This window comes from Monodon monoceros, unplaced genomic scaffold (assembly GCF_005190385.1).
Source record: "Monodon monoceros isolate NGI ecotype Baffin Bay Population unplaced genomic scaffold, NGI_Narwhal_1 Super_Scaffold_7, whole genome shotgun sequence".
Lineage (NCBI taxonomy): Eukaryota > Metazoa > Chordata > Mammalia > Artiodactyla > Monodontidae > Monodon > Monodon monoceros.
Window position 1 is genome coordinate 71175634 of NW_021703784.1, and position 26564 is coordinate 71202197.

At 46.8% G+C, this 26564-nt stretch overlaps 1 protein-coding gene across 6 annotated transcripts in view; it reads left to right on the forward strand.

Moving 5' to 3' along the window:
* The window catches only part of NAV2 (neuron navigator 2), a 396738-nt gene that overhangs the window by 95330 nt on the left and 274844 nt on the right, over positions 1–26564 (forward strand). The window contains exon 1 of one of the 6 annotated variants that reach the window (XM_029208232.1): positions 14212–14354. The exons of the other annotated variants lie outside the window; for them this stretch is intronic. Within the exon in view, the coding sequence (XP_029064065.1) occupies positions 14244–14354 (111 nt within the window). The 5' untranslated portion in view covers positions 14212–14243. Of the gene's footprint in view, positions 1–14211; positions 14355–26564 lie in introns of those variants that run through there. 6 annotated transcript variants of the gene reach the window in all.

The following is a 26564-nucleotide window of genomic DNA, read 5'->3' on the forward strand; positions in this document are numbered from 1 at the left end:
GCATCAGAGCCCTGAGAGACTTTGTGTGGCCTCAGCAGTCAAGAGGAGGCCGGAACACGTGCCTTTTCAGGAGGGGAATTTGATGGAGAAATTGTTTTAACTGCCCGCCCCTGGGTTTCAGCTCAGGGCCTCAAACTTGGATAGAAGAGCGTATCTTGGCAGTTCCTCAGAGCCCAGGGGAGCCCCACGTCTTGTACTAAATTGACACACTTTGTTTGATTGATGCAGGTGTGACATTGGTGATGGTTTTACAGTGTTCCTGACCCCAGCATCCTCCCCATCATCCTGCTGCATCTCCATCCTCCTCATAGCTAGACCCAGGTTCCCCTCTGGCAGAGCTGAGTGTATCGTACTTGCTGGCAGTTCTGTTCAGACAGTGGCACTGGGCCCACTCCTGACAAGCCCAGTGGGGTTTTCTGGGGTCCTCTGGTTGTTCCAGCACTTAGGGGTTGGCCCACAGCCTTACAAAAGAAAGAGGGCTCCAGCTGGCTGCTCCCTCGTAGACACATCTGTAGGTGTCTTCAAGGTTCTTAAATCCCCAGGGTTGGAGGAGCAAGGAAAATTCCCATTTCCCGCAGCATATCAAATGTAAATCAGTTCTTCTTCTCATTTCTAGGTAGATAACCTGTGACCGGCTTAGTAAATTCCTCCTCTGACCAAATGGTTTTACTCTGAAAATCCAGGCCCTGAACCGATCTTAAGCTTAGTGTAAGGTGTAAGCTTAGTGCGAGTCTAACTTGGTAGCTTGGGGATTCCTTGGAGAGAGAGAGAAAGGGAGAGGGGGAGGGGGAGAGAGAAGGAAAATAGATATTTGTGTCTGTGTGTGCGCATGTGTGAATAGGTGTATTTCTGTGTGCGTGTGTGTGTATTTTCTTTGGAACCTCTTTGTGCTTTCATCGTACTGTGATTAAAACGTGAGGGTGTGTGGAAGTAAAGTTGGGATCTCCAAACACCTGGGATCCCGGCCCGAACTCTAGACTTGGGTCATTTCTGTAAGCTCACAGCTGCAGAAAATCTCCCCATCCCGGACAAAGCTTGAGGCCAAATGAACATTAGGGTCTTACTTCAGGACCCAAAGTATTTAATTAGTGTCCCATACGTTTCTTCACGGAGTTCTCAGGTCTGAGAATTTCAGAAGCACAAAAGAGAACTTCATTTTTCCGGGGAGGTTTTGTTTTTTAACCCCTGAAGTAACCTCACGGTTTGTATTTCCTTGTCCGATTGCAGCCTCCCAAGTTGCTGACAGTTCACCTTTGAAATGAGTCAGTTTTGATCAGGGATATGGCAGCCAGACAGGTCATCCTTATTGTCTGTGACTTACTCCAACCAGTTTGACAACAACAGGGTCCCATCCAGCGTGGGGAGTGGAGAGTGGTGGGCACAAAGGTGGCCTGCCCCCTGACTGGAGCCGGCACACTGGCCCTTTGCTCCCTGCACCCACTGGGTCTCCCAGAAAGCAGCTTTCTTGCCAGCCATCTACTGCTGTGGGGATGAGGTTCCTGCTGCCACCCTCTGGCCCCTCTCCCTGTGCTGTGTCTCCTCCAAGCCCAACATTCCTCCAGATTGTTAAATGATAAACAGTTTGTTTTCACTGCCTCCCACTTTCCTTTTCCTGTTCCCCATTGAAGACTTACTTCTCCCAGGCAGACTGTCGCCATTGCTGCTCGGGGTCTGAGTCTTGCCCAGTAGAGAATGTCAGTTTCGGGTTCCACTCATGGAAGTATGATGTCCGTAGCCCACCTCGTGGACCATTAGAAGGATGTAGCTGAACTGGTGCCCTCTTTAGGGAGAGGACAAAGGGGGCAGTGAGTCTGTCTGAGTTTGAATCCCAGCCCCATCACTTACTAACTCTATGGCAAGTTACGTCACCTGGTGAGCTTTAGTTTCTTCAAAATGTAAAATGGACAGAATAATAGTCCCAAACTATTGCTGTTGTGAGGATTCCAGTAGAAGTGCCTGGAAAGTACATAGTATAGTGTATGTCACCTAGTAGGGGCTTACTAAATAAGAGCTAAGATAATTGCTTTTATTTTAATAATCACCATTGTCATCGTTATCCGTCATCACCCTCTATCTGGAGGAGAACAGCCAGGGTGTGAGAGAACTGAAAGCTTGTTCTACAAAATATTTAGAGGAAGTTGAAACACTCTCATTATATAAAGACTCATGGAAGAGATATTATGCCACCTTCTATCTCCCAAGAGCTGGTAGGATTCATCTCTGGGCTTCTCCCCATCAAACAAAACAAAAATTTAATTTAGCAGAAGGAAGAGCTTTCTAAGGTGGTGTCAGATGGCTTCCTTAGGGGTTGGGGAGGTCTTCATCCCTGGCAGTTTGGGAAAACCTGGCACAGGGTTTGATTAGGGGATTTGTGTGTCAAGGAGGAGGGAGATTGGGCGAGAGGGCTTCCAACCCTAGGACTGTCTGATTTCGGTTCCTGTGCTCTTTGTTTTCTGGGAAAGGCCACCTAGCACAGAAGGTATCATACTCCCTACTTATACAGCGACTTGGTGTGATTGCTGAGGCCTCCCCTGACCACTTGTGGTCTGTAGACTGGCTTCTTACTATATCTTTTAAATGAGGCGATGTCCGTGCTTTAATTTTGGCTTGCATGAGTAATTCATTCAGGATACTTAACAAAGCAATTAGGCCTTCTTGTGCTGGCATAGTGGTCATTCATCCTGGAGAATGGTTTTGTGGGGACAGGAAGGGTCGGTGGGGATGGGCAGCTTGCAGGACTTCTGCTTGCCCACACTCATAAGCCTGCTAGGAAGGCCTGAGTTGCGCAAATTTAGCATACATCTTCATTCGCAAGAAGCTAGTGAGCCTGACTATAGGACACAGACAGAGGTGAGCAGACCCATCTTCTGTTTGTCATGAACAGTCATTTTGATCGCAGAGAAAGGCTTCCTTTCCGTTTCTCTCCAGTTTGTCGTGTCCTTGTGCAAAGACAGTCGTGCGTTCCAGACTGGGGTTTATTTTTACCAGCGATACAGATGTTTCTGCTCTTGTGCAAGATTTCATTAAAGCTCAGCCAGCGGTTTACTGTGGCAGGAGACTGCCAAGGTTAATATTTCTGCAATACATTCCCTTCTGTTCGTTCTTGGCACCAGCAAACTCCCAGGTGGGCATACACTTTATTAGTTATATGCAGTATATCAAAACTATGCAGTGGAATCGCCGGCACATCTGTTGAACTCAGACGGAGCCTCTGATTGCACAGAGTACCTTAGTTTTGCCTTGAGAACCAAGCAGGGGGCTGTGTCCTCTGGTGAGTATCTGCTCACCCTTTCATGCCCCTCTCTAGTTGCAGAGGCTGCCACAGCTACTCACTTTGGGGCCGGGACAGAGGACAAGAGAGCACTTGGCAGTGAGAAATGCTCTATCCTTCCAAGTGATGTCCTGAAATGGTGGGAGCATAGCTTCATGATGAGGACAGATGTGGGGTTCAAATCCTGTGCAGCTTAGATGAGTCACTTATCTCTCCAGAGAATCTGTTTCCTGATCTGTGCAACAGGTAGTAATCCCTGCCTCAGAAGATGTGAGGATTCATTGAGATGCTGCATATAATTAATTGAGAGGAGGCAGAATGCCCTGGCTCAGGAAAGCACCTGTGAGCGGGAGCTGTCTGATGACTACTTGGGAACGCTCTAGTGGCAGAGGACCACAGGCCCAGGAAGCCCCGAGTGCTACTCTCTGCTTTGGCAACGGAGAAACTGTTTACAACAGAACCGGTTCTTCTACCTGCGAGCACCAAGGAGCCAAGTTAAAAATAATAGGGTGGGAGGGAGGGAGACGCAAGAGGGAAGAGATATGGGAACATATGTATATGTATAACCGATTCACTTTGTTATAAAGCAGAAACTAACACACCATTGTAAAGCAATTATACTCCAATAAAGATGTTAAAAAAGGAAATAATAATAATAGCAGCCCGACTTGTTTGGTGTGTGTTTCCTCTACCTCAGCCCATCTGTGGCTGGTGGAATTGGGAATTGGTCGAACAAGCATGGGCCTTGTCTAGGAACATTTGGCAAGGCTAAGGAGAACTTGGAGGAGGGGAGGGCCGGGATTAAGTGCGAGACAAGGGTAAGACGTTTTAATGTGGTCTGTGGCCAGGGTGCTTAATGACTTATGCCACTGATTTTTTGAGTTCAAGTCTGCCGGTTGGGTCTGAGGGGAAAGAGCCAGACCTCATGCACTTCGGGGTGGTGTGTGTGTGTTTCTGTGTTTTTTCATGTCTCTGCTGCTTTGTAGGGTCATCTGGTTGAAAGTTTATAATGTTCATCCTAGCTTTGTAAGACTCCACTGAAGAAGGGACTGTAGAAGGACTACTTATTTTCAGTTACCTTTTCAGCAAACATATGTCTAGTTGTCTAGGATTCTTTTTATAATCAGTGCTCTGCAACCCGTCCTTCTCACACACCAGTGCAGTGGCCATTGAGATTCCTAACCTTGAGTCTTACAGGATGTCCAGGTGCTTTCTGAGTCATCAACAAATGACAGTCTTGTTTATTCCATTTGAAATGCCAGGTCGATTTTATGCCCATCTTGAGATAGTCAGTTGCTTGTGGTCAAATCTGTGAATGGTGCTGGGTGGGGGTGGAACACTTTATTATCAGAATATTGTGATAACCAGGACATTCCATTTCTTGGCTGTACTGGATGACAAATGACACCATGGATAATGTGTTCCCTGCTGGTTTCTTCTTAATCCATCAAGTCCATCCATTCTTCCTTCTATTCTTTCATCCCTCCATCCATCTAACGAACACTTATTGGCACTTGAATTGGCACTGAACTTGCAAGGGAATATGGAGATAAAGATCATAGCTCCTGCCCTCAGAGACCTTAAGATGTGAAATAGGAGTCAAGACCCCAAAGAACCTGGATGAAAAGCCTGAGGACAATTTGGGGGGGGGGGAAGAGTGGTATTCGAAACAGCTGCTCTTTGAGAAATACACAGGATTCCAATTTGTGAAGCCTATGCATTCCTGCTGCAGGACTAAGGGCCCAGAGCCTGGAAAGAGGTGGTTCTCTATGAGGAATTGCCAGTAGTTGCACTCGGCTAAAGTGAAGGGGACAAGTGGGATATCAGGGGAGGAGTGGGATATAACTGTTACCGGCTTAAGTAACAGTTCTTAAAAGTCTAGTTAAGTCTTTGAGACTTGATTCTGTAGATACTAGAGATTGCTTTCCTGGTAGGTGTGGCCAAGGGCAGACTTCCTGGCCCTCCTTGAACATGCTGATAGATTCTGAGAGGTCTTCCAGTTTTTAACAAGTAGGTGTTAGCCGAGAGATGGGGGGCAGTCTCATGACAGTTGGTGGCCGGTTCAGCAGCGCCAGGCATACGTAGCACTGTCTACAGTACCTCCTTTCATGGCTGCTTCTTTCTTTTCAAACCTCTCCTTCCTTTTCAGTTTTTCTCATTTATTGACTGTTTTCCCACTGTGTTCAGGCATTCCTGTAAGACCTGCTCTTTAGCCTCACCTCTCAGCCCTCTAGGAATTTGGGAGTTTGGAGAAGGGGTTTCAGCCTCCATGACCTCTTCTATGTTTGGAATCTGTCCCTTAGCTATAAATAAGGCTGTTGCTTAGTGCCAGTATTGATGGTATTTGCAGCTGTCCTCTGGGAGATGGACTCAGACGAATAACCCATTTTCAAGAGGACATGGCCATTAGGTGACAGCTATTTATGGTTCCTATTGACTAGGTCCGAACCTGAACTGTCGCTGACATTAAAATTTCATGTGCTGTGAGCCGCTTTTCCTTATCTGGTTGTCTCTCTCCATTTATTTGAAATATCTAGCCATGTTTATCTAGGTTCTTCAAAAAGATGAGCTACGGAATGTTGAGGGAATTCTGCTTTCTGGCGGCTGGGGCTTTCCCTAGTGGACCTCTCACCCCGCCAGCAGCCCTTTAAACTGGGGTGTTCACACCTCCATTTCACAGAAGAGAACACTGGGTGTCAAAAGGTAAATTGCTCGCCCAGAGTCACCAGGTCAAGTCGGTAAGTGGCAGAGCCAGAATTCAAACCAGCGCAAATTCTGCCTGGCGTCAAAGCCTGGATAGTTTCCATGAAACCATGCGTGTCTGATTTCTGAACCTGGAATGTCACTCCAGAGGGTTTTATTTATTTATTTTGTCCCCTGATAGTTCAGTCACTTGTAGTTAAGTCGTTGATTGAACACGTGATTCTTAAAAGCTCGTTCATGCTGAATTTGCCTGGGTAGCCACAGCGTTCCATCTTTATGGAGTTTCTTTCCCACACCCTTAGATGAAAATAAACAAGGTCCTAAAATGTCAGGCGAGATTCCTTCTGGCTTTATAATCTAATGTATTTTGTAGATGGCTGAATTCTCCAGTGAACTTCTCATTGGAAAATATTCCTTTCCTGAATTCTTTTTCTCCATCAAAGGAATATTACATGGTTTGTGATAACTCTTTCTTAGCGGCCTTGACATTGAAGTTCTGTGTAGGAAATGATCCTGCATCAGTCACCTCTGCTGTCATCGGATCCCTTTCATCTCAAGTACCTGCACTTCTTCAACTTAAACTTTGGAACAGGATCAGGCCTGGGGCCAGGGGAAAAGAATGTCTTGATTTCTACATTAATGGTGATTCTTAGAAGGAAGAAGGTACAGTGGTTAAGAACCTGGTCTTTGAAAGCAGAAGACCCGGGTCGACTGTCAGCCTTGCTTCTTGTTAACTGCTGGACCTTAAGCAAATAGCATCTCTAAATCTCAGTTCTCTTATCTTTAAAGTGAAGATTCATTTCTGGGGAGGGGGTGGAGAATTGATCGTAATATTTTCATATCGTTTTTGTATACCACCATTTTCTAATATTTTGAGAGATGAGAAAAAGCAACGCTGGAAACCTTCTTTTGTGGGACATACTTAATAACAATGCTGCCTCATTCACCAAATAATGCAGATTTTCTAAATATTAAGAAGTAACCTGGGTGTTGATGAAATGATCTTCTATCTTCCTTTCAGAGATAATTATTCCTATATCTGTATATAGAGCATGATTTGATAGTTCTCAGTCCTGCCAAGGCATCAGAATTCTCTAGAGAACTTTGAAAAGAAAGGCAGATGTTTGGGTCATTCAAACCTACTGCATCACTCTTTGAAGGTGGGACCTGGACATCTGTGTTTTTTAAAAGTTCCCCAGGGGACTCTGCCCTGCTCATGTAACTGGCATACTGGGTAAGTGTAATGTGTGGATTGTGGACAAAGCCCACGAGTTTTTTTTCCTGCCACGGGAGGAAGGCTCTCATAGCCCATGGCCATTCTGCTCATTCATATAGACAGTCCCATGGTCACAAAACTTGCAAAGATAGCCTCAAATGAGAAACTAGAGTATCCCCCCTCTATAATACTTAATCAAAGCTCAAACTTGAATTGTCAGGCCCCTGCAGAGGAAGAGTGAAAGCAGTCCGCCCTCCCCAGCCCCCAGGGAACTACACAGAGGAGAAAGGGGCTTACTCGATGGTGCCTCCCTGAGCTCATTTCCTGCTCTGTTGAAAGCTGAGTCTTTCTTTTGTGGAGCACTTCAAGGGCCACTTCATAGGAACCCCAGATGAACCCTGGTGTGCGCTCCCTCCAAGAAAACACCAAATCTCTTGCCTCAACAGTGTGGGCTGCAGGCTAATCCCAGCCTGTAACAGTCTCCTGACTCCACCACTGAAACGGTCAGTCATACACTCCCTCATCCCTCCAGATTCTCAGGGCGGGAGTCAGATCTTAGACCACAGCATCTCTAACTGCAGGAACATTCATCTTAGGCTTCCCAGGGACCCCACTGAAGCACCCCTGACCCAGGTTTGAGTGAATGGGTAGAGCATGTGCTCATAGCACAGTGGTCTCCAGTGATACCCTTCTCCCCCAAATCCTCTTTCTCCACACTTTTTCGTCTCTTTAATATCCTCCATCTGATGGAGCAGGAAAAGTCTTGAAGCTGGCTCTCCAGTATTCCTTTGTTATTAATTTTTTTAAGGAAGTTAATTAATTACTTACTTATGGCTGCGTTGGGTCTTCTTTGCTGTGTGGGCTTTCTCTAGTTGTGTTGAGCGGGGGCTACTCTTCGTTGCGGTGCACGAGCTACTCATTGCAGTGGCTTCTCTTGTTGTGGAGCACGGGCTCTAGAGCACAGGCTCAGTAGTTGTGGCGCACGGGCTTAGTTGCTCTGCGGCATGTAGGATCTTCCCAGACCAGGGCTCGAACCCATGTCCCCTGCATTGGCAGGCGGATTCTTAACCACTGACCCACCAAGGAAACCCCAGTATTCTTTTGAAATCCTGCATTTTACACATTTGTCCCAGGCTTGATTTGGTGTCTCTGTTTAAGCTCAGACTTCAAGGCAGTCCACTTTGTCATGCTGAGTGACCTGCATAGTGGCCAGTGGCATGGGCTGTCAGGTCCGAAAGGCTTTGTTTTCAAACCTTGAGTAAGTGTGTTAACATCTCTGGACCTCAGATTCCTCATGAGTGAAAGTCATAGAAACTAACTCAGTTTGTGAGGATTAAATGTGATGTATGCACGTAAAGGGCTTAGTGCCTGACATGTAGGAAGTGCTGTGCAGTACCCATCGTCCAGTTGAGTTCAGCTGAAAGTCTAGCCATCTTAACTGCCCTGTTTAAAACTTCATCTGCTGATGGGCAGCCAGCTGGAGAGGGGCTGCGTCACTGCTGCTCCTTGGAGAAACACTTCTCTGGCGCAGCCCATTCCTTGTCTAGAAGCCACCGGGGAAGGTCCCATTGAGAACTGCTTACAAAAGCAGGGTCACAAGAGCTAACAGAATTAAGCAAGTTATCAGGCAGTAGAAAGTGCAGTTAGATTTGCATCTGTGAAGCAGATGGCCAGCGCAAGATGATTGAATTAGTTTTATTATGTTTGGGGAAATTAATTTGTCACTTTCATTTTTTCTTTTGTATTTTAAGAAAGAGACGTGATTTTGTTATCTCTGGCCAAAGTGATTTGTAGAAAGAGTGTATCCTTTAATGGAAAACAAGGGATGCAGTAGGACCTTGAAAACCCCTTGTCTTCTAATTGCCTATTACTAGTTGGTAACAATTCTGTGTATAGAATGTGGCCCAGAGAACAGAAATGCTGCCACCTACTGCTGGTGAAAGCTGGGCTTGTGTTTCCAATCATAGGGAGGAATTTTTTTTCCCCTTCAAAATCTCAGACCATGGGGCCATTGGGTATTAAATTCACTTTTGGAGAGGTTTTTTACATATTGAAGACCTTAGGATCTGGTGTGTTCTAATTTACATTATTGATTACAGTGTCTCACGTCACATTTTGATCTGGTTAACTTGAGGGACCCTCAAGTGTTTTGATTCCTTCTTTTAAAGGTGAAGAAGAATCAAATGCAGAATCTTTAAGAACAAATGGGATCTTTTGAATTGGGGCCCAGGGTTGTTAACTGGAAGATTCCTGACACTTATTCTTTGGGCACAAATAGTTCTTTCGTAGCCCTTTTGAAAGGATCAAAGCAAAACCTGGAGTTTTGAATGGCCTTTTTTTTCTGTTAAGTTCTTTTATCCTTAACAGTTACTAATGAGCATTCAAGGAGACTCACCCATGCAGAAGTTTCTGGTACATAATAACTAGGGTATAGACTTTATATACATTACATCCATGTATGGGGGGGGTGTGTGTGTGTGTGTGTGTGTATATATAAGTGAATGATGCTTCTGAAATTCTGTGATCTCAAATCTAACTTCAGGGAAGGCATTCTGCCCTTGAAATGGCTAAATCAACAGTCTATCCATGGGTGGTTAAGAGTTCAGTTTTCAAACCTGGCTGCATACTATCGTCACTTGTGGAGCTTTGTGTGTTATCTTTTGTAAGTAAACTTTTCGGAAAATTTAAATCTACTCTAAAAGCTGTGAAGATAGTATAGAGAGTTGTCATGTACCCCACACCCAGTTTCCCCTATTGTTAACAACTTGTATGGTATGTTTGCCACAATTAATGAACCAATATTAAAACATCATTAACTAAAGTCTGTACTTTATTCAGATTTCCTTAGTGTTTTTTGTCTAATGTCCTTTATCTGTACCAGGACCCCATCCAGGACACCTCATTACATTTAGTTGTCATGTCTCCTTAGGCTTTTCTTGGCTGTGACACTTTCTCAAACTTTGTTGTTTTGGATGACCCTGACAGTTTTGAGGAGTACTGGTTGGATATTTTGTAGGATGGCCCCTCCCAATTGAGATCAGTCTGATGCTTTTCTCATGAGGAGACTAAGATTGTGGGTTTTGGGGAGGAAGACCAGAGAGGTCAAGTGCCACTTTCATCACCTCGTATCAGGGGTGCCTACTATCAACACAACTTACGGATGTGGATGTAGACCTTGATCATCTGGGTGGGCTGGTCTTTATCAGGTTTCTTGGTGAAGTTACTCTTCCCCATTGCTTCCGTACTGTTCTCTCTGTGCAGCCCACACTTAAAGGAGTGGCAATTCACGTGGTACCTACTTGAGAACAGAATATTGACATAAATTATTTGGAATTCTCTTTGCATGGGAGATTTTTCTCTTCTCCCCATTCATTTATTTATTTATTCAACCTTTTATTTCTCAGTATGGATTCATGGCTATTTGTTTCATACGTTGGGTTTTAATCCAATACTATTAATTCTCTATTACTCTTGTTGGTCAGTTGTTCCGGCGTTGGCCATTGGGAGCTCTTTCATTTAGCTCCTGTGTCGCTGTGACAAAACCCCATCCCTGTGTTTTGGTGCGGGGATGTATCCTGCCTTTCTGGCACTATAATGTGCTCCAGGCACATCTGAATATTTCCTGTCGCAGCCCAAGAATCAGCCGTTTCTCCAAGGAGCCCTGGTTCCTTATATTGGTAAACAGTATTAGAAACCAAGATGTGGGCACTGGGTGTGCTTGTTGCCACTGGGATATCATTGTTTTTAGATCCTTTCAGTTGACAGAACAAGGAAATAAATGTGTGCATACTAACACATGTATCTATAAATATTGTATCTAGGTTAAGCTAAACATTAGTTTATACCGATATACTATATAGGTCAGTACATAGTTATACTGAAACTATAAACTGTTACTTAGTTTATAAACTAAAAATAGTTTATAATGTATATAGAGCTTCCAACTCGAACCAGTTAGCACATTGATCATTCTAGCCTTCCTCCCTTGCTGGTCTGTAACCTCCCACTCAAGCAGTAGAATCCCCTGTGAAACTTATTAAACACCCCTGTGCCCGGACCCCATGTCCTGAGGTTGATTTAGATGCCTACCTGGGACCTGGGCATCTGTATTTTAATAATCTCTAGACAGGTTGAATTTTTCCATTACAGGCTCATGGCGCCATGCACTCATCTTTGTAGCATTTGCCACAAGTGCCCTCTGACATCTTTTTCTTTATTTTTACTTGACATCCTTCTTTGATTAATACCTGACCCTCCCTCAAGATAAGAAGCTCCATGTCCTTTTTGATCATCATTCCATCCCTAGTGAGTGGGTATATATATATAGTGGTTGAACGAATGAGTAGAATCACATACAGTGTGAATGAGGAGGGAGGAGAAAAGGAAATGATTTATTGAACCCTTCCTACATGCCAAGTGCCTTTGTAGATGCTTTCAAAATATGGTCCAGTTCAGGGGTCTGAACTGGGTCTGACTGACATCAGAACCATGCCATTTCTGTCAAGGAATTCCTACCACTGGAAGCGCCTTGCCTTTTCTCCTGCTTTGCATGTCACCGGAGCTCCCACTGGCCTGCACGGAGCTGTGTGGGTGGCCCAGGAGGAGGCCAGAGGGGGGAGAAATAGCGGCACCCATTTAGAGCCTCACCTAGTCCCCATTAGGAAATTGACTCCTATTTGGTTTGGGGAGGGGGGTGTTTTTTCCTGCCTTGTTCATGCTCACAATGAAGGTGACATTGATTTACAATTCAGTGGGTTGAAGCCGGGAAGGGAGGGTTCTCTGGGTAGAAAAGATCAATTAAATGATTATCCCAGCTGCCACACACTAATGCCTTGCTTACTGAATTTCAGAATCCAGGAAGCAGAAGGCCACCGCATTTAGCCTTTTACAGGAAATCTAATTGCCAACTTTGTGATGCCAAGTTTTATTAAATTGGGAAGAGTCAATCTTAGCGGCCGGCAGTTTCAGACACGACGGAACGCTTCCCACTGGCCACCTGGAATTCTAAATGAGTTCCTCCTGTTGCTTTTTGGGTGCTTTCGCTGAAGTTTTATGAATTTAACACTTTTGTGATTTATATCTGTGTGATTTTTATTTGGGGTCCAGGGTGCTAGGGCTTAAAGCTTGGCAAGAAGTCAGAAACTACTGGAATCCTACTCTGTGCTAGGCGCTGGGCTGGTGGCTGAGGATTCTAGCCGGGAGCGGAACCACAGATTTCTGTCGTTTATAGAGTTCTCCACCTGGAACGCTCGTCCCCTATTTCAGTGGGTTCCAAACTGTAGTGTGCATGAGAAAAGCCTGGAGAGCTTGTTCAAGCCCAGACAGCTGGGACCCAGCCTCAGAGTCTCCGATTCAGGAGGCCTGAAGTGGGCCCTGAGAATCTGCATTTCTGACAGGTTCCCAGGTGATGCTGATACTGCTGGTCTGGGACAACCATTGCCCTGAGTCTTTGCATGATTGCCGCCATTTTGTCAGTTAGGTCTTTATTTCAGTGTCAACTCCTTAGAGAGGCCATTCTTGAGTTCCCTGACATAGGATCCCTCCTCCCCTCACCATTCATTCTCTATTGCATTTTTTTTTTTTTTTTTTTTTTTTTTTTTTTTTTTTGGCCGCACCGCGCCGCTTGCAGGATCTTAGCTCCCCGACCAGGGAGCAAACCCGGGCCCCTAGCAGTGGAAGCGTGGAGTCCTAGCCACGACCGACCGGGAATTCCCATCTACTGCATTTGCTTTATAGTATGTATCATTCTCTGATATTAACTTGCTAATCAGTTTATTGCCATTTTGTCTCTCCCACTTCTCATCCTCCATAGAATAAAGCCCCATAGGGCTCTCTTCCTCACTGCTGCCTCATCCCAGCCTAGAAGGGTGCCTGCCCCAGAGTATGTGCTCAGTAAGGTCTTGAATGAATGAAGTAATTACAAGCATAATGAGTCTTAGAAAAGAGGGGCCTAGGACACCATGGGAGTGTTAACAGGTAGCCCTCAGGCGGGGGAAGGGCATTGCATTGCATCCTACAGGGAGCAGTTTCTGGGTGTGGCCTTAGTGTCAATTTCAAGCACTGCACACCAGCGTTTTGCCTGCAAGGTTGTAGGCTGTGGGGTCTGGTGGGAGATTGCAGTTGGCCACTCCAGATTTGTTTAATTTTTCCATAGCCTTTCCATGGTCCTGTCCACACTGAAACAAGGCCATCTGAAGGGCAGATCAGAATTCCATCTAGCAGGCAACCCCGGCACAGACCGGTTTGGTAAGCTCCCAGGTCCCAGTCGCTGAGCTTAGCAGGAAGCGAGGCCTGCCTGAAATAGACTGCTTCTAGGGACCTTCCTCCTGAAGTCTCCACTTGCTGCAATCTGGAATCCGAGGGCCCTGCACAGACAGCCTTTTCAAAACCTCTGCAAAGTTGAATGAAGGCTCACACTCTCTTCCTTTGCAGGAGCGAGACCTCTGGGTAGAAACATGCAGATTCCTCTCCATCAGCATGTTTAGAGAAATGGAAGGGCAGGCACGGTCGTGCCTCCCTTTGACAAAAAGAATGTCAGGCAGAAGACAAGACACGTGAGGGTCCCACGCAGCTAATGGCTTAGACAAAGGTTTTCAAAACCTCTCTGCGGAAGCTGGAGCATCAGGCTCCTGCCCTTGTGCTGCCCGGTTCAAGTGAAGTTTGTACAATCACTCGGCCTTTGCCCAGCCTTTGCCAAGCATGGGAGGGGGCGGGGGGCTTTCCCCAGGTTCGTTTGCCTGGGGCAGCAAAAGGAACTGTGATTTCTTTCCCTCGAGTGTGTCATGAAAATATAAACACAGTTCGATTATTTTGGAGGGTGAAGAGAATGGGGTGGGGGAGACGAGGGGGGAGAACGGCAGCAGTGTAGAACTGCGGCTGAGGGCCAGAGGGCTGCCCAGCGGGTTGTGGTAACATAAGCTGCTGCGATTCAGGAGGTGGCCTGTGTAAGAAAATCTGACCACAGCGGGAGCATGACTTCAGCTAAAATTAACCTTGGAGGCTTCACACGCCTCCGCAGTGCTTTGAACTAGACACCCCGGGAGGGCGTAGGCCATGGACTGCAGGGACCGAGCGTGGGCTGTGGGTCGAGCCATGCCTGTAAGCATCAACTTGTGGGTTCCTGCCCGGGGAGAGAGCCGGGATTCCTGCAACCATTATAAACTGGTAAGCCACCTGGAGGGCCACTGGCGGGGTCCCTGGGGAGAGGTGATGAAGTTTGAATTGGGGCTTGTGTTTAGAGACAGTTCTAGTTTATTTTCTACACCTGTTGGGACCACAGCGCTCTGAGCTGGCTTTTCATCTGCAGAACGCTTGGCTGAACTCACTGCCACCGCGTTGTCGCTTTCTGTTTCCTGTGTCTTCGCAGGGTGAGGACCCAGTGGTGTATTTTTAGAGCGGGTAGGGAAGAATCTGTCTAGAAGCTGTTGACGGCCTGAAAAAATACAGTCGCATAAACCAAAGGCAACAATCTGGAGGGCCGCAGACGCCAACAGGTGTGGCAGGTCTGCGTGTTTTCTCAATTGTGGGCCTCAGCAGGTGCAAACGGGAAACAAGACTGACCTCTGTGAAGGTCTGAAGAGGTGTAAGGGAGTCCTCCAGGGGGCTTCACTGCAGAAAGGATCTATTTGGGAGGTAACTCGAAGTGATTTCCCGTCCTGTGAGACCAGGAATGGCCCAGGCAGGGCACCGCTGACCTCCCCCACTGCTGGTCGGACAACTTGGACAGGATCTTTCAAGCCAGACAGCAGCTGCCCCCGTGGCTTTCCATTTATTGTGGGGAATCCGTTTGGGATCTTGCAACACAGAGCAAAAAGGCAAGATGTATTTCTTTTCCTTTACGTCTCCTTCACCTTCAGACAGTTAATGCGACCCTGGGGCCAATGGCGGTCTTGATGCTTGTGGCGGAGGGGCGCCCCGGTTTGATAATCAGACCACTTTGCTGTGTTTTCGTTTTGCTCACAAACAACGGTGTAGTTTATCCTCCCCTCCCAGAACGTATCCCCGCCCCTCCCCCCCAACCCAACTTTCTAGGCAACATTGTTATAAGGCGTAGAAAGGACGCATTTTCTGGGGAAGAGCGAATTTCTCTTGTTTAATGATTACTGTGTTTAACTGACCTTGGAATGCTTGATGGTAAAATGTTTAAGCCACGTAAACGTTTGCTTAGGTGAGGGGGTGGTCTTGCCCTTTACGTGCAAGGGTATGAATGGAGTTGGTGTGGACCATGTAGAAAAAAGCTCCCTGCATGGAGCTAACTTCTGATGCAGCTTTGAAGCCATTTTCCACATGAGCCTCTCTATGGAGCCCTCCGAGTATTTTATATCCTTCTGTGGCCTCTGTCCTCTGGGTGTGTTGGCTCATTAGAGGTAGAGGGCTACTGGGATATTGGACACCGGCGTGTCTTTTGCTTTAGAGGTCTAACGATACCCAGGCCAAGCGTGATTGATGGGGGTGTCTTTGGGTCATTACTTTGACATTTTAGCTCCAGGATCTAGGCTTACTGCCCCATGGAAGAGATTTCTTTTGAGGTAGGATGTTAAAAATAGACATTTCAGTAGGAGGAAGCTGTGGTATGTGATTCTGAGCTTTGATGAACACATCTCATGTTCTGCATGGGGATTTCCATCTCCTGCTGAGCCTGGCTGGACAGACACGGAACTTGAATTCTGATTTTCTTAGGAAGAGAAGACTCCCTCCAGTTCCGTCCTAGACCTCCCTCCCCATCACGGCACGTCAATGACCGGGCCTGGTGTTTGTACCTGCCGAGTGACACCTAGATGGCTGGACTGAGTGAGAATACCTGGGCCGCACCCTTTCCTCATCTATGAAGTGGGGAGAATGCAATGCGACCGCCTCCCCCTTTTCCCAGTATTGTGGTGTGGCTCAGATTAGATTGTATCTACAGAAGGGCTTTATAAGTTATAAGCACCGCAGATGGGAGGTAGTGGCTGAGTTGTAGTTAGGACTTTATGTATTCTTCTTGAGATGACTCAGTCAGGGCTTACTTCCAGAACTTTGTAGAATAAACAGTATCTTTGTGCAAATCGTTCTTTTGTGCTCCGGGCCAGGTTGGCCCCTTCCTTCTTGGGTGCCAGCTTGGTATCTGGTAGTCTTCCTAGTAAAAAAGCCTATTATAAAAATACAAAACACAGAACCCCCGAGATTTCCCCAGGCCTGAGAGCTCTGACATCTGGGCTGGAGAGGGGCCCGGGGCACAACGGCCACTTCCACCGTGGCCAAGTCTCTTGGCCATGGAGTTGCTCAGAAAGGAAAGAGGCTCCTAAATGGAGAACGAACAGGGCAGTGTTTCCTGGGGCAGGACAACGCCAGCCACTGCTGGGAACTGCCTATCTCCAGAGATTTTTAAAGCCTTTGTCACACAACTTTCCCACAAAAGACACAGCACTGTCTCTGTCAGGCCTAGTGCCTCTCTGCCCAATGGGATGAAGCTCTCTGACCATTTTTGAGGCTGCCAGACCTTCTAAGTTTCCCCTTGGAGCACCTGGACCTTCCTTAATAAGCATCGTTACCCCTCATTGGGTACCTGTGTGCGTGGGCTCACAGGTGCTGCACATTTTTTCTCATCAATCCTTAATATAAGTTTATGCACTAGGTACCATTATCATCTCCATTTTACTGATGAAGAAACTGAGATTGCGTTTAAGTGACTTGCCTGGATTTGATCCCAGATCTGACCTCACCCACTTAACCACTGCACACCATTTTCTCCTTGTCACTAACATAAAATTCACAGAGTTCATAGCTGTTACCTTTTCTGTGCCAACCATAAACCTGCTTGGAAGTCGGGGAGAATAAGGAGACATGGTAACCCGTTTATTTCCCAGGGCCCCTCAGCTGTGCCCCTCCCTCTTAATCTGGGTGGAGCCCCACCCACCATCTTGCTTTGCCCCTGCCTCATGGCCCCTCACGCAGAAAAGGGGACTGCCCCCGGCCCCCATGCTTGGGGTCTTCTCTGGATCTGCTTCTTCCTGATGAATCAGCCTGCTTTGGCTGCTTCTCAAGAAACCTGACCCAGGGGAAATCCTTAAAGTGTCACCCACTACTCAGGTTTCCTGGGTAAGGGAGCATCCTCCAACAGTTACCAAGAGTGCACATAGTTTGTCCCGTGGGTTGTGAATTTCAGTGAGCAATGTACTGTTTATATAGCCACTCACCTGCAGTGATCTGATTGGCCCCCCAAAAAACCTATTACCATTTAAAAAAGACAAAAAACTCTCTCCCAAGCTTGCCAGTGTGGTTGCCTTTCCCCCTAGCCATCTCCTGGAAGTAAAACATTGATGACTCCATTGGGAACGTAAATGTTAGTTGGGAACAGTGACTCACCAGGCCATCCCTGGAAGAGCTGCATACCTGGGACCTAGGAAGCCCCGATGGAATGGAATGGAACATGTCAGGTGAGTTTTGATCACCAGTGTCAGGCTGCGACGGGGCCAGGCCCAGTGCCCGCGAATGGGCAGCATCGCATCGGTGGCAGGGCCAGTTGGGACACCTCGGTGGGTGGCGGAGTCAGTGTAGGGGCAGGGAGGGGCGAGGCAGCTTGTGGACCATAAATATTTGGGAGGCCGATGCTGGAATCCAGGAGGCTTGTGCGGGAGGAGGGATGAGGCCACCAAGAGGGCCTGTCTGCTAGCATTCCTTGAGTGAGTGCCTTGGGACACACACACCCAGTCCGGTGCTACATAGGGGTACCACGAGCTCGCCATCTCCCCCTCGGCCCTGTGGATAAAGCTCATCACTCTGGAATGGGAGTAACCTAACTGGCTCTGGCTCACTCTCTCCTGCCCCTTCACCCACTGGGAAGCAGGAGTTGGCACCTTAGGCCTTCCTAAGAAGGATTCCACTAGCCCTAGAAAGCACCGGTAAGAATACAGATTTTATTGAAGATTTGAAAGGGCTGTGTTTGGACCATGTACAGGTTCATTAAATGCCCCTTGATCTTGTCTCCAGGGCTTCTTCCTTCCTCGCCACCCACACAGCCTTCCTGCTTCCCGGTCGGTCCAGCTCCGACCTCTTCTTTCTCTGCCTGAACTCTGTCTTTCTGATGCAAAGCATTTTAGCTCAGTCTGCACTCCTCTGAATTTGCACACTCATACACATTATTTTACGTAACAGAAAAGCTCCTTCTTGGTGGGGGGGGTGGGGGAAGGGGAGGGGGAAGAAAGGAACATCCCATCCCCACCACTCACCTGTGCACGCCTAGTGGCGGTTAACAGTGGGCTCACAATTGATAGGTAGCACTTGCTGATTTCCAAGGTAAATCTCCTACCAAGGCTGATTTCAGTCTACCAAATGTGACATCTCTGAACTGGCAAGAGATGTGCAAGACTGTATACCATTATATACTATTTCCCTCATATGGAGGAAATAGATGTAAATCACCTCGAGCATAAGCAATGGTAAAATGTAGAAAGATAATTTTAAAGGAAGTGATGAGTTTTGAGTACGACTACCTTTAAAAATTTAATTGTAAGTTTATATAATATAATTTTTTTTTTTTTTTTTGCGGTACGCGGGCCTCTCACTGTTGTGGCCTCTCCCGTTGTGGAGCACAGGCTCCGGACGCGCAGGCTCAGCGGCCATGGCTCACGGGCCCAGCCGCTCCGCGGTATGTGGGATCCTCCCGGACCGGGGCACGAACCCGCGTCCCCTGCATCGGCAGGCGGGCTCTCAACCACTGCGCCACCAGGGAAGCCCTATATAATATAATTTTAAAGTATATATAATTCTATGTTTATACAGTTCAGAAAGCAAAGCCCAAGTGAATCTGTAACGACATAAAGCAGGTCCTTGTTAGCCTTGCAGTAGTGGTAGAGTGAGGGACGGTTTATAAAGGATTGCCAGGAAGTTCTTGGGGTTGGTAGAAATATTTGTTATCTTTTTTTTTTTAAATATCTTTATTGGAGTGTAATTGCTTTACAATGCTGTTAGTTTCTGCTGTATAACAAGGTGAATCAGCTATATGTATACACATATCCCCATATCCCCTCCCTCTCGAGCCTCCCTCCCACCCTCCCTATCCCACCCCTCTAGGTGGTCACAAAGCACCGAGCTGATCTCCCTGTGCTATGTGTGGCTGCTTCCCACTAGCTATCTATTTTACATTTGGTAGTGTATATATGTCCATGCCACTCTCTCACTTTGTCCCAGTTTACCCTTCCCCCTCCCCGTGTCCTCAAGTCCATTCTCTACGTGTCTGCATCTGCGTCTGCGTCTTTATTCCTGTCCTGCCCCTCAGGTTCATCAGAACCATTTTTTTTTTTTAGATTCCAACATTTGTTATCTTGATTGTAGGGGTGGTTTCGTGGGTGTACGTAGATCAGAACTCATCAAATTTTACATTTGAAATATATGCAGTACATTACATGTAAATTAAGTCTCAATACAATTGGAAAAGGAATTTTAAATTGAACAATTTTAGATTAAATTATTTTTTCAGATTGTTCCGTTTTCTAAGTTCAGTTTTATCATACAAAAGAATGCATTTTTATTTGCTTCATGTATGTTTTGTTGTGACCTCATGGATGATTGGCCTATATATTTATTTTTAGGTCCATATAGGGCCATATATTTAAGTTTGGGGATAACCTAAAAGTAACTTAAATTGGCCTCACTTTCTTCAACTATAAATTTAGGGTTGTATCAGATCACCAGAGGTTCTTCAGTCACTGAAATTCTGTAATTGAAATTATGGATGAATTGGTCTCTTGGGATTCAGGATCACCTCGTACGACAACACTGTAGAGAGATTGGGACTGTCCACTGGAGATAGACATTCCTGGAGATCAGAATGTCTGATCATTTCCTATTAATCCTTTCAGAGAATATTTTGAATAATTTGAGGCCAATCTGGTAATGCAGAGTTGAACAACTAGAAAACAACTGCGCAAGGGTGAGAACTCAGTCTTTGGTATCTTATTTTCGATGCAATTGTAAATGGGATTGTTTTCTTAAATTTCACTTTCTGATATTTCTTTATAATTAATGGCTGGTTAACAGCTAACTCACAGATTTCCTAGAAGTTTAACAGTTAACTCTCCAGAGCCAGTACAAGCCTGCTCTAGCATGTGTGTGTTTCTGTGTGTGTATTGTTTTAAAGAACACTTTAATGTCCACAGTCAGGTGGGTCACTACCGTGTTGCTGGAAATTCTCACAGCAAAGTGTTACCTACCAGTGCCTGTTCTGTGTCTTGTACTATGACTGGTCTAAAAGATATATGAATCATCGTCTTGATTTCATGGGGACTTTATGTGCTAGGCAGTGAAGGGGAACAGATTCATTCATCCATCCCATCTATTCATCCATGTGTCTGTCCATCCATCTGAACGTTCACTGGTCTACCCCTCCATTTCTTGTCCATCTGTCCACCCATTGACCATCCAGTAAGTCAGTAAGTGCTTGTTTATTGAGCTCCTGTAGGGAGTCAGGCACTGTGCTAATGTTTCAAAGATGTAGAAAATTTGTTCTCTACTCTGGAGAAGCCCCCAGTTGAGATGTGGATGGTTATAATAACCATGATGAAGCCATGTGCAAAGTGATTTTGGAGCCAAGAAGAAGGAACAAAGAATTTCCTGTTGGGAGTGAGACAGTGAGTTGGGAATGGCTTTACAGGGATTGAGACTTGACTAGGCTTTTAAGACACCGAATAGGCATTTGCCAGGTGGTGGGGTAGAGATGGCACTGCTGGCAGAAAGGATGGTGTGGGCAAAGGTACAGGGGCTGGGTAGCTAGGCACACAGGTGTGTTTAACTGTAGGTGCACTAGGATTTCAAAGAAGGGAGAGAAGCCTGGCAGTCGGGCTGGTTTCTAGAAGAGAACATCCTGCCAAACGGAGGGGATGCGGGAGGACACGCCAGACCAGAAAACCCACCGGCAGGGACCGAAGGTTAACGTGGCACAGAGCCTGTGGTGTGAGTGGTGGACCAGAGGAATTTGTGGGTTGGGGACATGGAGACGAGGCAGGAAAGGAAACTAACGTTTAAAGGTTCCTGGGACTTCCCTGGCGGTCCAGTGGTTAAGACTCTGTGCTCCCACTGCAGGGGGCACGGGTTCGATCCCTGGTTGGGGAACTAAGATCCTGCATTCTGCATGGTGTGGCCAAAGATAAAAATAAGTTTAAAAAAATTCAAAGGTTCCACCTAAGTGCCAGGCACTGTGCTAAGGACTTTACAAACATTCTCATGTAGTCCTCACAGTAGATAATAAATTATTATCCCATTTTACACATGTGGAAGTTGAGGCTCAGAAAGTGGCTTGCTCAACGCCTTGGCATACTCCGTGTCCAAATGTGTGAGGTCCCTTAGGTCTAATGTTTCCCTTTATGCATTTAACAATCCTGTGAAGAGGAGACAGACTCAGGTTAAGCAACCTACCAGAGGCTACCCAGGACTCCAAGGTCTTGACTGGACCTGGTAGGGCCAAAATCCTGGGGATCCTGTGCCTAGGAAGCTAAGCTGAGGCATTTGGGCTGGACAGGAGCGACTGAGAAGCGCAATGGCTGGCATCCCCTTCCCTGCAGTCTGCAGATGAGGGGAACTGTGGAGGCTTGGAGGACCGGAGGGAGGCTAATATTTAAAAGATCAGTTCATGACCAGACGGGAGGGAGGTCTGTGTTGTTGCCCAGGTTGTCACCAGCCCCTCGGGTGTGGCCACCCTGCCAGGCAGCTCCCACAAGCTCTTGTTGGGTTTGGGGATGTTTGCTGTCAAAGAGTGTGTCAGCGGCTCCCCCTACCCTCCACCACATCTCGTCCTTCCCTCCCTCCAGGCCTGCCTCTGGGGTGGGGGGGGGGGGCCTGGTTCCCATCACAGCCAGAGAGGAAGCTCTTGGGAAGAGAATATCTCTAATGACTAATGAACACAGGAAGGGACTGAAAATACTTGAGAAATTCCAAGTGGGCTCTGACATTTGGCTTTCTTGGAAATGCTGGACATTATGGTAAAAGTTATTCAGATCTTGCGTCTATGGTTGGAGTAGGTGAGAGGAAGTGCTGCAGGGGGAACCCAGTTTTATTCTGAAGACACCAGTGATCATCTTCATCCTTACTTGGCCTTATTTGACTTTCCAGGGAGGCCCTCGGGAGACCTGGATGCACATTTTTTGTAAGAGCTGGTAGCCGCAGGACCAGGCTGCCTGGCTCAAATGGAGCATCACCATTTGTTAGGTGTGGGACCCTATGTACATTTCTTAACCTTTTAGAGCCTCTGTTTTCCAGTATGTAAAATGGGGATGACTCATTTAGTCAACAGAGATTTAGTGAGCACCTACTGTGTGCCAGGCACCATGCTGGATGTTGGGAAAAATTCAGTGAGCAAAGCAGATGAGAATTTTTGTTCCCCTGCAGCTGTCACTCCAGCAGGGAGAGATTGTAGATGAGATCACATGTAGAAAATGCCTGGCACACAGTAGGCTCTCAACAGAAGCACATCCTCCCCTTGTGCACAGGTGGTGGCCATAGTGAGGAAACAAATGGGAAAGGACTATGTATCCTGTCAAGTGCAGGGCAGAGCACAGCCTATCCCAGGAGGACAGAGCAAGCAAGGGGCATCCTAGGCATCGAAGGTGGGTCAGCCCAAGGTGTGGGGTAAGCAGGCGCCTCCGTGCTCATCCTTAAGATCTCACCAGTGCCTCCTTGCACGTTCACCAGCCTGGTGTATTTTTCTAGAGGCACAGTTTCAAAACCTCTGGAGTTGCTGTGCACGCCCACCTGCGGCTGGTTGCTGTTCCCGCAGGACAATGCCACCATTGTGTGGCTGAGGGGCCCTTCCCAGGCTGGCCTGGTCCACTTCAGGCTGGAGGAACTGGGGGACTTTACTCCTGAGCATTTCCCAGCCGGATACAACCCTGCAGTGGTAACTCCTGTGGTACTGGCATTTTTATTTTTGCGATAGTGACACTTGTGAAATGATGTTTGGCTTGTGCTTTGGTGACATGGGAAAGTGTCAGCTCTCCTCTTGGATCTGTTAGGCGTGAGTGACAAGCAGCCAACTGTGTTCCCAGGGGCAGGTGCGGGTGACATTGAGGTGCCTGTTGTGCAACGAGCCTTACTCTCTCTGGCTGCTTTTCCCACGCGGCCGTGACGCTCACCCTTCTGTGGCTCACGGTTCCTGCGTGGGCCTCTGAGGAGCAGTGTAGCATCATTAGGAACCAGAGTCTCTGCTATCAAAGGCTGCATACTAGTGTGTGACATTGGGAAAGTCATTTCCCCTCTCAGAGCCTCCATTTCCTCATCTGTAAAATGGGGGAAATAATACCTTCCTCACAGGTGAGTTGGGAACTAAAGGAATCCATTGTTTGCCAAGTGTTCACAGCGCATGGCATCGTCTTCATGGTAATGATAATTGGCATTAACACACTGTGTGTCCTTACTATGCACTGGGCATTGTTAGATGACCTCTTTTCTTTTTTTTTTTCCTTCTCATCATCTTTTTTTAAAATTAATTTTTATCGGAGTATAGTTGCTTTAGAGTATTGTGTTTCTGCTGTACAGCAAAGTGAATCGGTTATACGTAAACATATATCCCCTCTTTTTTAGATTTCCTTCCCATTTAGATGACCTCTTTTCAATCTCACAAGAACCTGAATAGGGAGTCGACCCATTTTACAGATGAGGAAACAGAGGCTCAGACATAGTTTAAGGAACTTGCCTGGGATAACTCTGCCGGGAGGTGGTTGAGGCATGTCTGGAACCTAAGCAGTCTGACTCTAGAAGGTGCTTTCTTTATCAGTTCACCACAGAATTTGGTGGATGGTAGTTAGCATCCTACACAAGGCTACAGCAAGAGTGGGACCCAGCAGAGGCGGCTGCTCAGGCAGCGTTTGCTCAAGGCACCAGGGCGTACTTGCAGCTCTGAGCACCTTTTCTTGACTTGATATCATTCAGAGGTAAAGTAGGAGGAAGGGTGGTGAGGGGAGTGGATGGAAATTCGGATTAGCGATAAGCCCTGGCCCTCCTCTAGTCACCTGCTGTGTGTGTGTGTACATGTGTGCATATCCCTTAGGGACAGAAGCATACATATGGGCAGGTGTCAGGGTGGCTCTTTGGTGGTTGTGCATACAAGTATGTAGGTTACTGCCCATTACAAAGGGAGAAAACAAGCAGTGGGCTCCTCCCTCCCCCTGCTGCTATCCTCTGGGTCCAGACAGGGATGTATACTCCCTGGTGTAAACAAGATCCTGTGAACCATATTCCAAAACGTATATTGAGAACAGGGGCTGGCAGTCCCGTTCTGCATGTGCTCGCATGGGAGATACAGACCCCAGTCACATCTAGGTGCTCCTGGAGCCCAGCTTTCTAGCAGCCTTACCTGGCTAGAGACCAGCTGAGAGCCAAGAAGCCTTCCCTACAGACCCTGCGAGCAGCTCAGAGGGGTGCCGCAAAAGCCTTCCACTTAGGTGTTTTCATCAATGGAAAAGTCCTATCAAGGCTCTCGCTTGAATGGTACTTCTTTTACTTTACACCTAATTTTAAAGGACTCTGGGGTCTTTTAAAGACAGTCCAGCAACTCTGCAGCCTTAAGGGCATCCTTGTATGCATCAAAATGCTATTCATAGTACGTCCATAGGTCATCAAGAAAACATGGAATTGAGTTAATTTAAAAAGCAGGGATCGTGATAATCTATTTAGGAAAGAGTCCCTATGGCATAGTTAAAAACTGGCTTTCTGAAGTGGAAGCTCTCAGCAATTTAGAATGACTTATTCCCCCAAAACTTATATTAATTTGAATATGAATAACCACCATTTATTCAATACTGTGCTCCAGACACTGTGTTAACCATTGATATACATGTTTTCATTTCGTCTGTAAAGCAAACCTACATATCACCACCGTGTAAGTGAGGGCCCCCCGCGCTCAGCTGGCCCTGACTCATTGTGGGCCGCCTGGCTGGTAAGAGGCAGAGCCAGATCTGAACCCTGGTCCACGCCAGCTCCTGAGATTGCAGACACACTGCCCTTGTATAATTACCGTGGTTGATGAAAAACCACAAATGACCCGAGTAATGCATCGGGAGATTGGAAACATGGGGATGGAAGAGAGTCATTGACCTCTAGGGTGGGCATGTAGTGAGAACCACGGAAACTGGGCAGAACTGGACTCTTCCTTTGAGAAAACAGAGAGCAGTGCCAGGGTTCAGGCTCAGCCCTTGCTGGGCTGTGTGGCCTGGATTGGCTTCTCCGTGCTCCCCCTCTTTTTCCAATGTGTAGGGCTGGGGACACCATTCACCCATCTGAATGTTTGTTTCAAGGCAGTGGTTTTAATCAAGGCAGGGTCTGCATTAAGAAAGGACATATTAGACTCTGATGGGGAGAGAGGGGAAGAGGGAAAAAGCCACCAGCTAGCTTCAGGCCCCTTACTTCACCCCAGGCAATTAAAATGATCTGTGGACATGTGGACACACCTGTTGGGTAGGTACCGGGCTCCTTTTGAGGTGCTGGGGATACAGAAGTGAATGTGTTAACCGCTTTGCCCTTAATAACAAATGGTGCATTTTGATTGTCTTAAAACTGTGACTACTTGAATAATCATTCTTTGTGGTATTCAGGTGCTGGGTGGACACTCTATACTGTTGTTGCAATATCATTTTTTGTGCTTCAGGACAATCAGAACTAAACCATTTAACCACACACTGCGCAGTCATGGAAATGATGGGATGTTGATGTTCCCGAAGTCTAGAGCGGGACATTGAATGGAGGCCGAACAGTTGAGTTCTCTTTACAACTGACGGACTGGAGACCACCTCAGATGCTAAATGACTAGTGTACTTGTATCTTAAATCTCCCTCCTGGCATTTCCTGCTAAGAGATACATTGTACTCTTTTCCTCCTGGAACGGCTGTGGTAAAGCTATCTGCTGCTTCAGGATCCATCAATCTGTGTGCCCCGCATGTGGGTCTGCATTTAGAGTTGTTAGGGCAATGACTTTGGGTGCAGTTATTTTATGGAATTTTGGGAGGTTTCTTCCTTAGAGCTGCCCGTCCCCCTTCATTTGAGAGCTAATTGCAGTATAAACTTGGCACCTTCCCCGTTGGTTTAACAACAGTGCAATTTTTATCAGTTTTCTTGTTACAACTAATAATCAGGTTCTTTACTTTGCTTGATCTGTCAAGATTTTCCCTCTTTGATTTCAGCCTGTTTGATATGGAATGATGTGGAGTTATAAGCAAACAAATGACACACTCCTTGAAATTCTGTCAGGGCTAATAAAGTGAATCAAAACGAATTCGCTCTTCAGCTGTCATTGTCTTCCTTCCCCTTTTTTCTTTTCAGGCCTCTGACAGCAGCTCCTTTCCCTCACCAGGCGCTTCTGGAGCACCGGGTCTCCCTTTAGAGGGGGTGGGAAGAGTGGTAAACTCAACA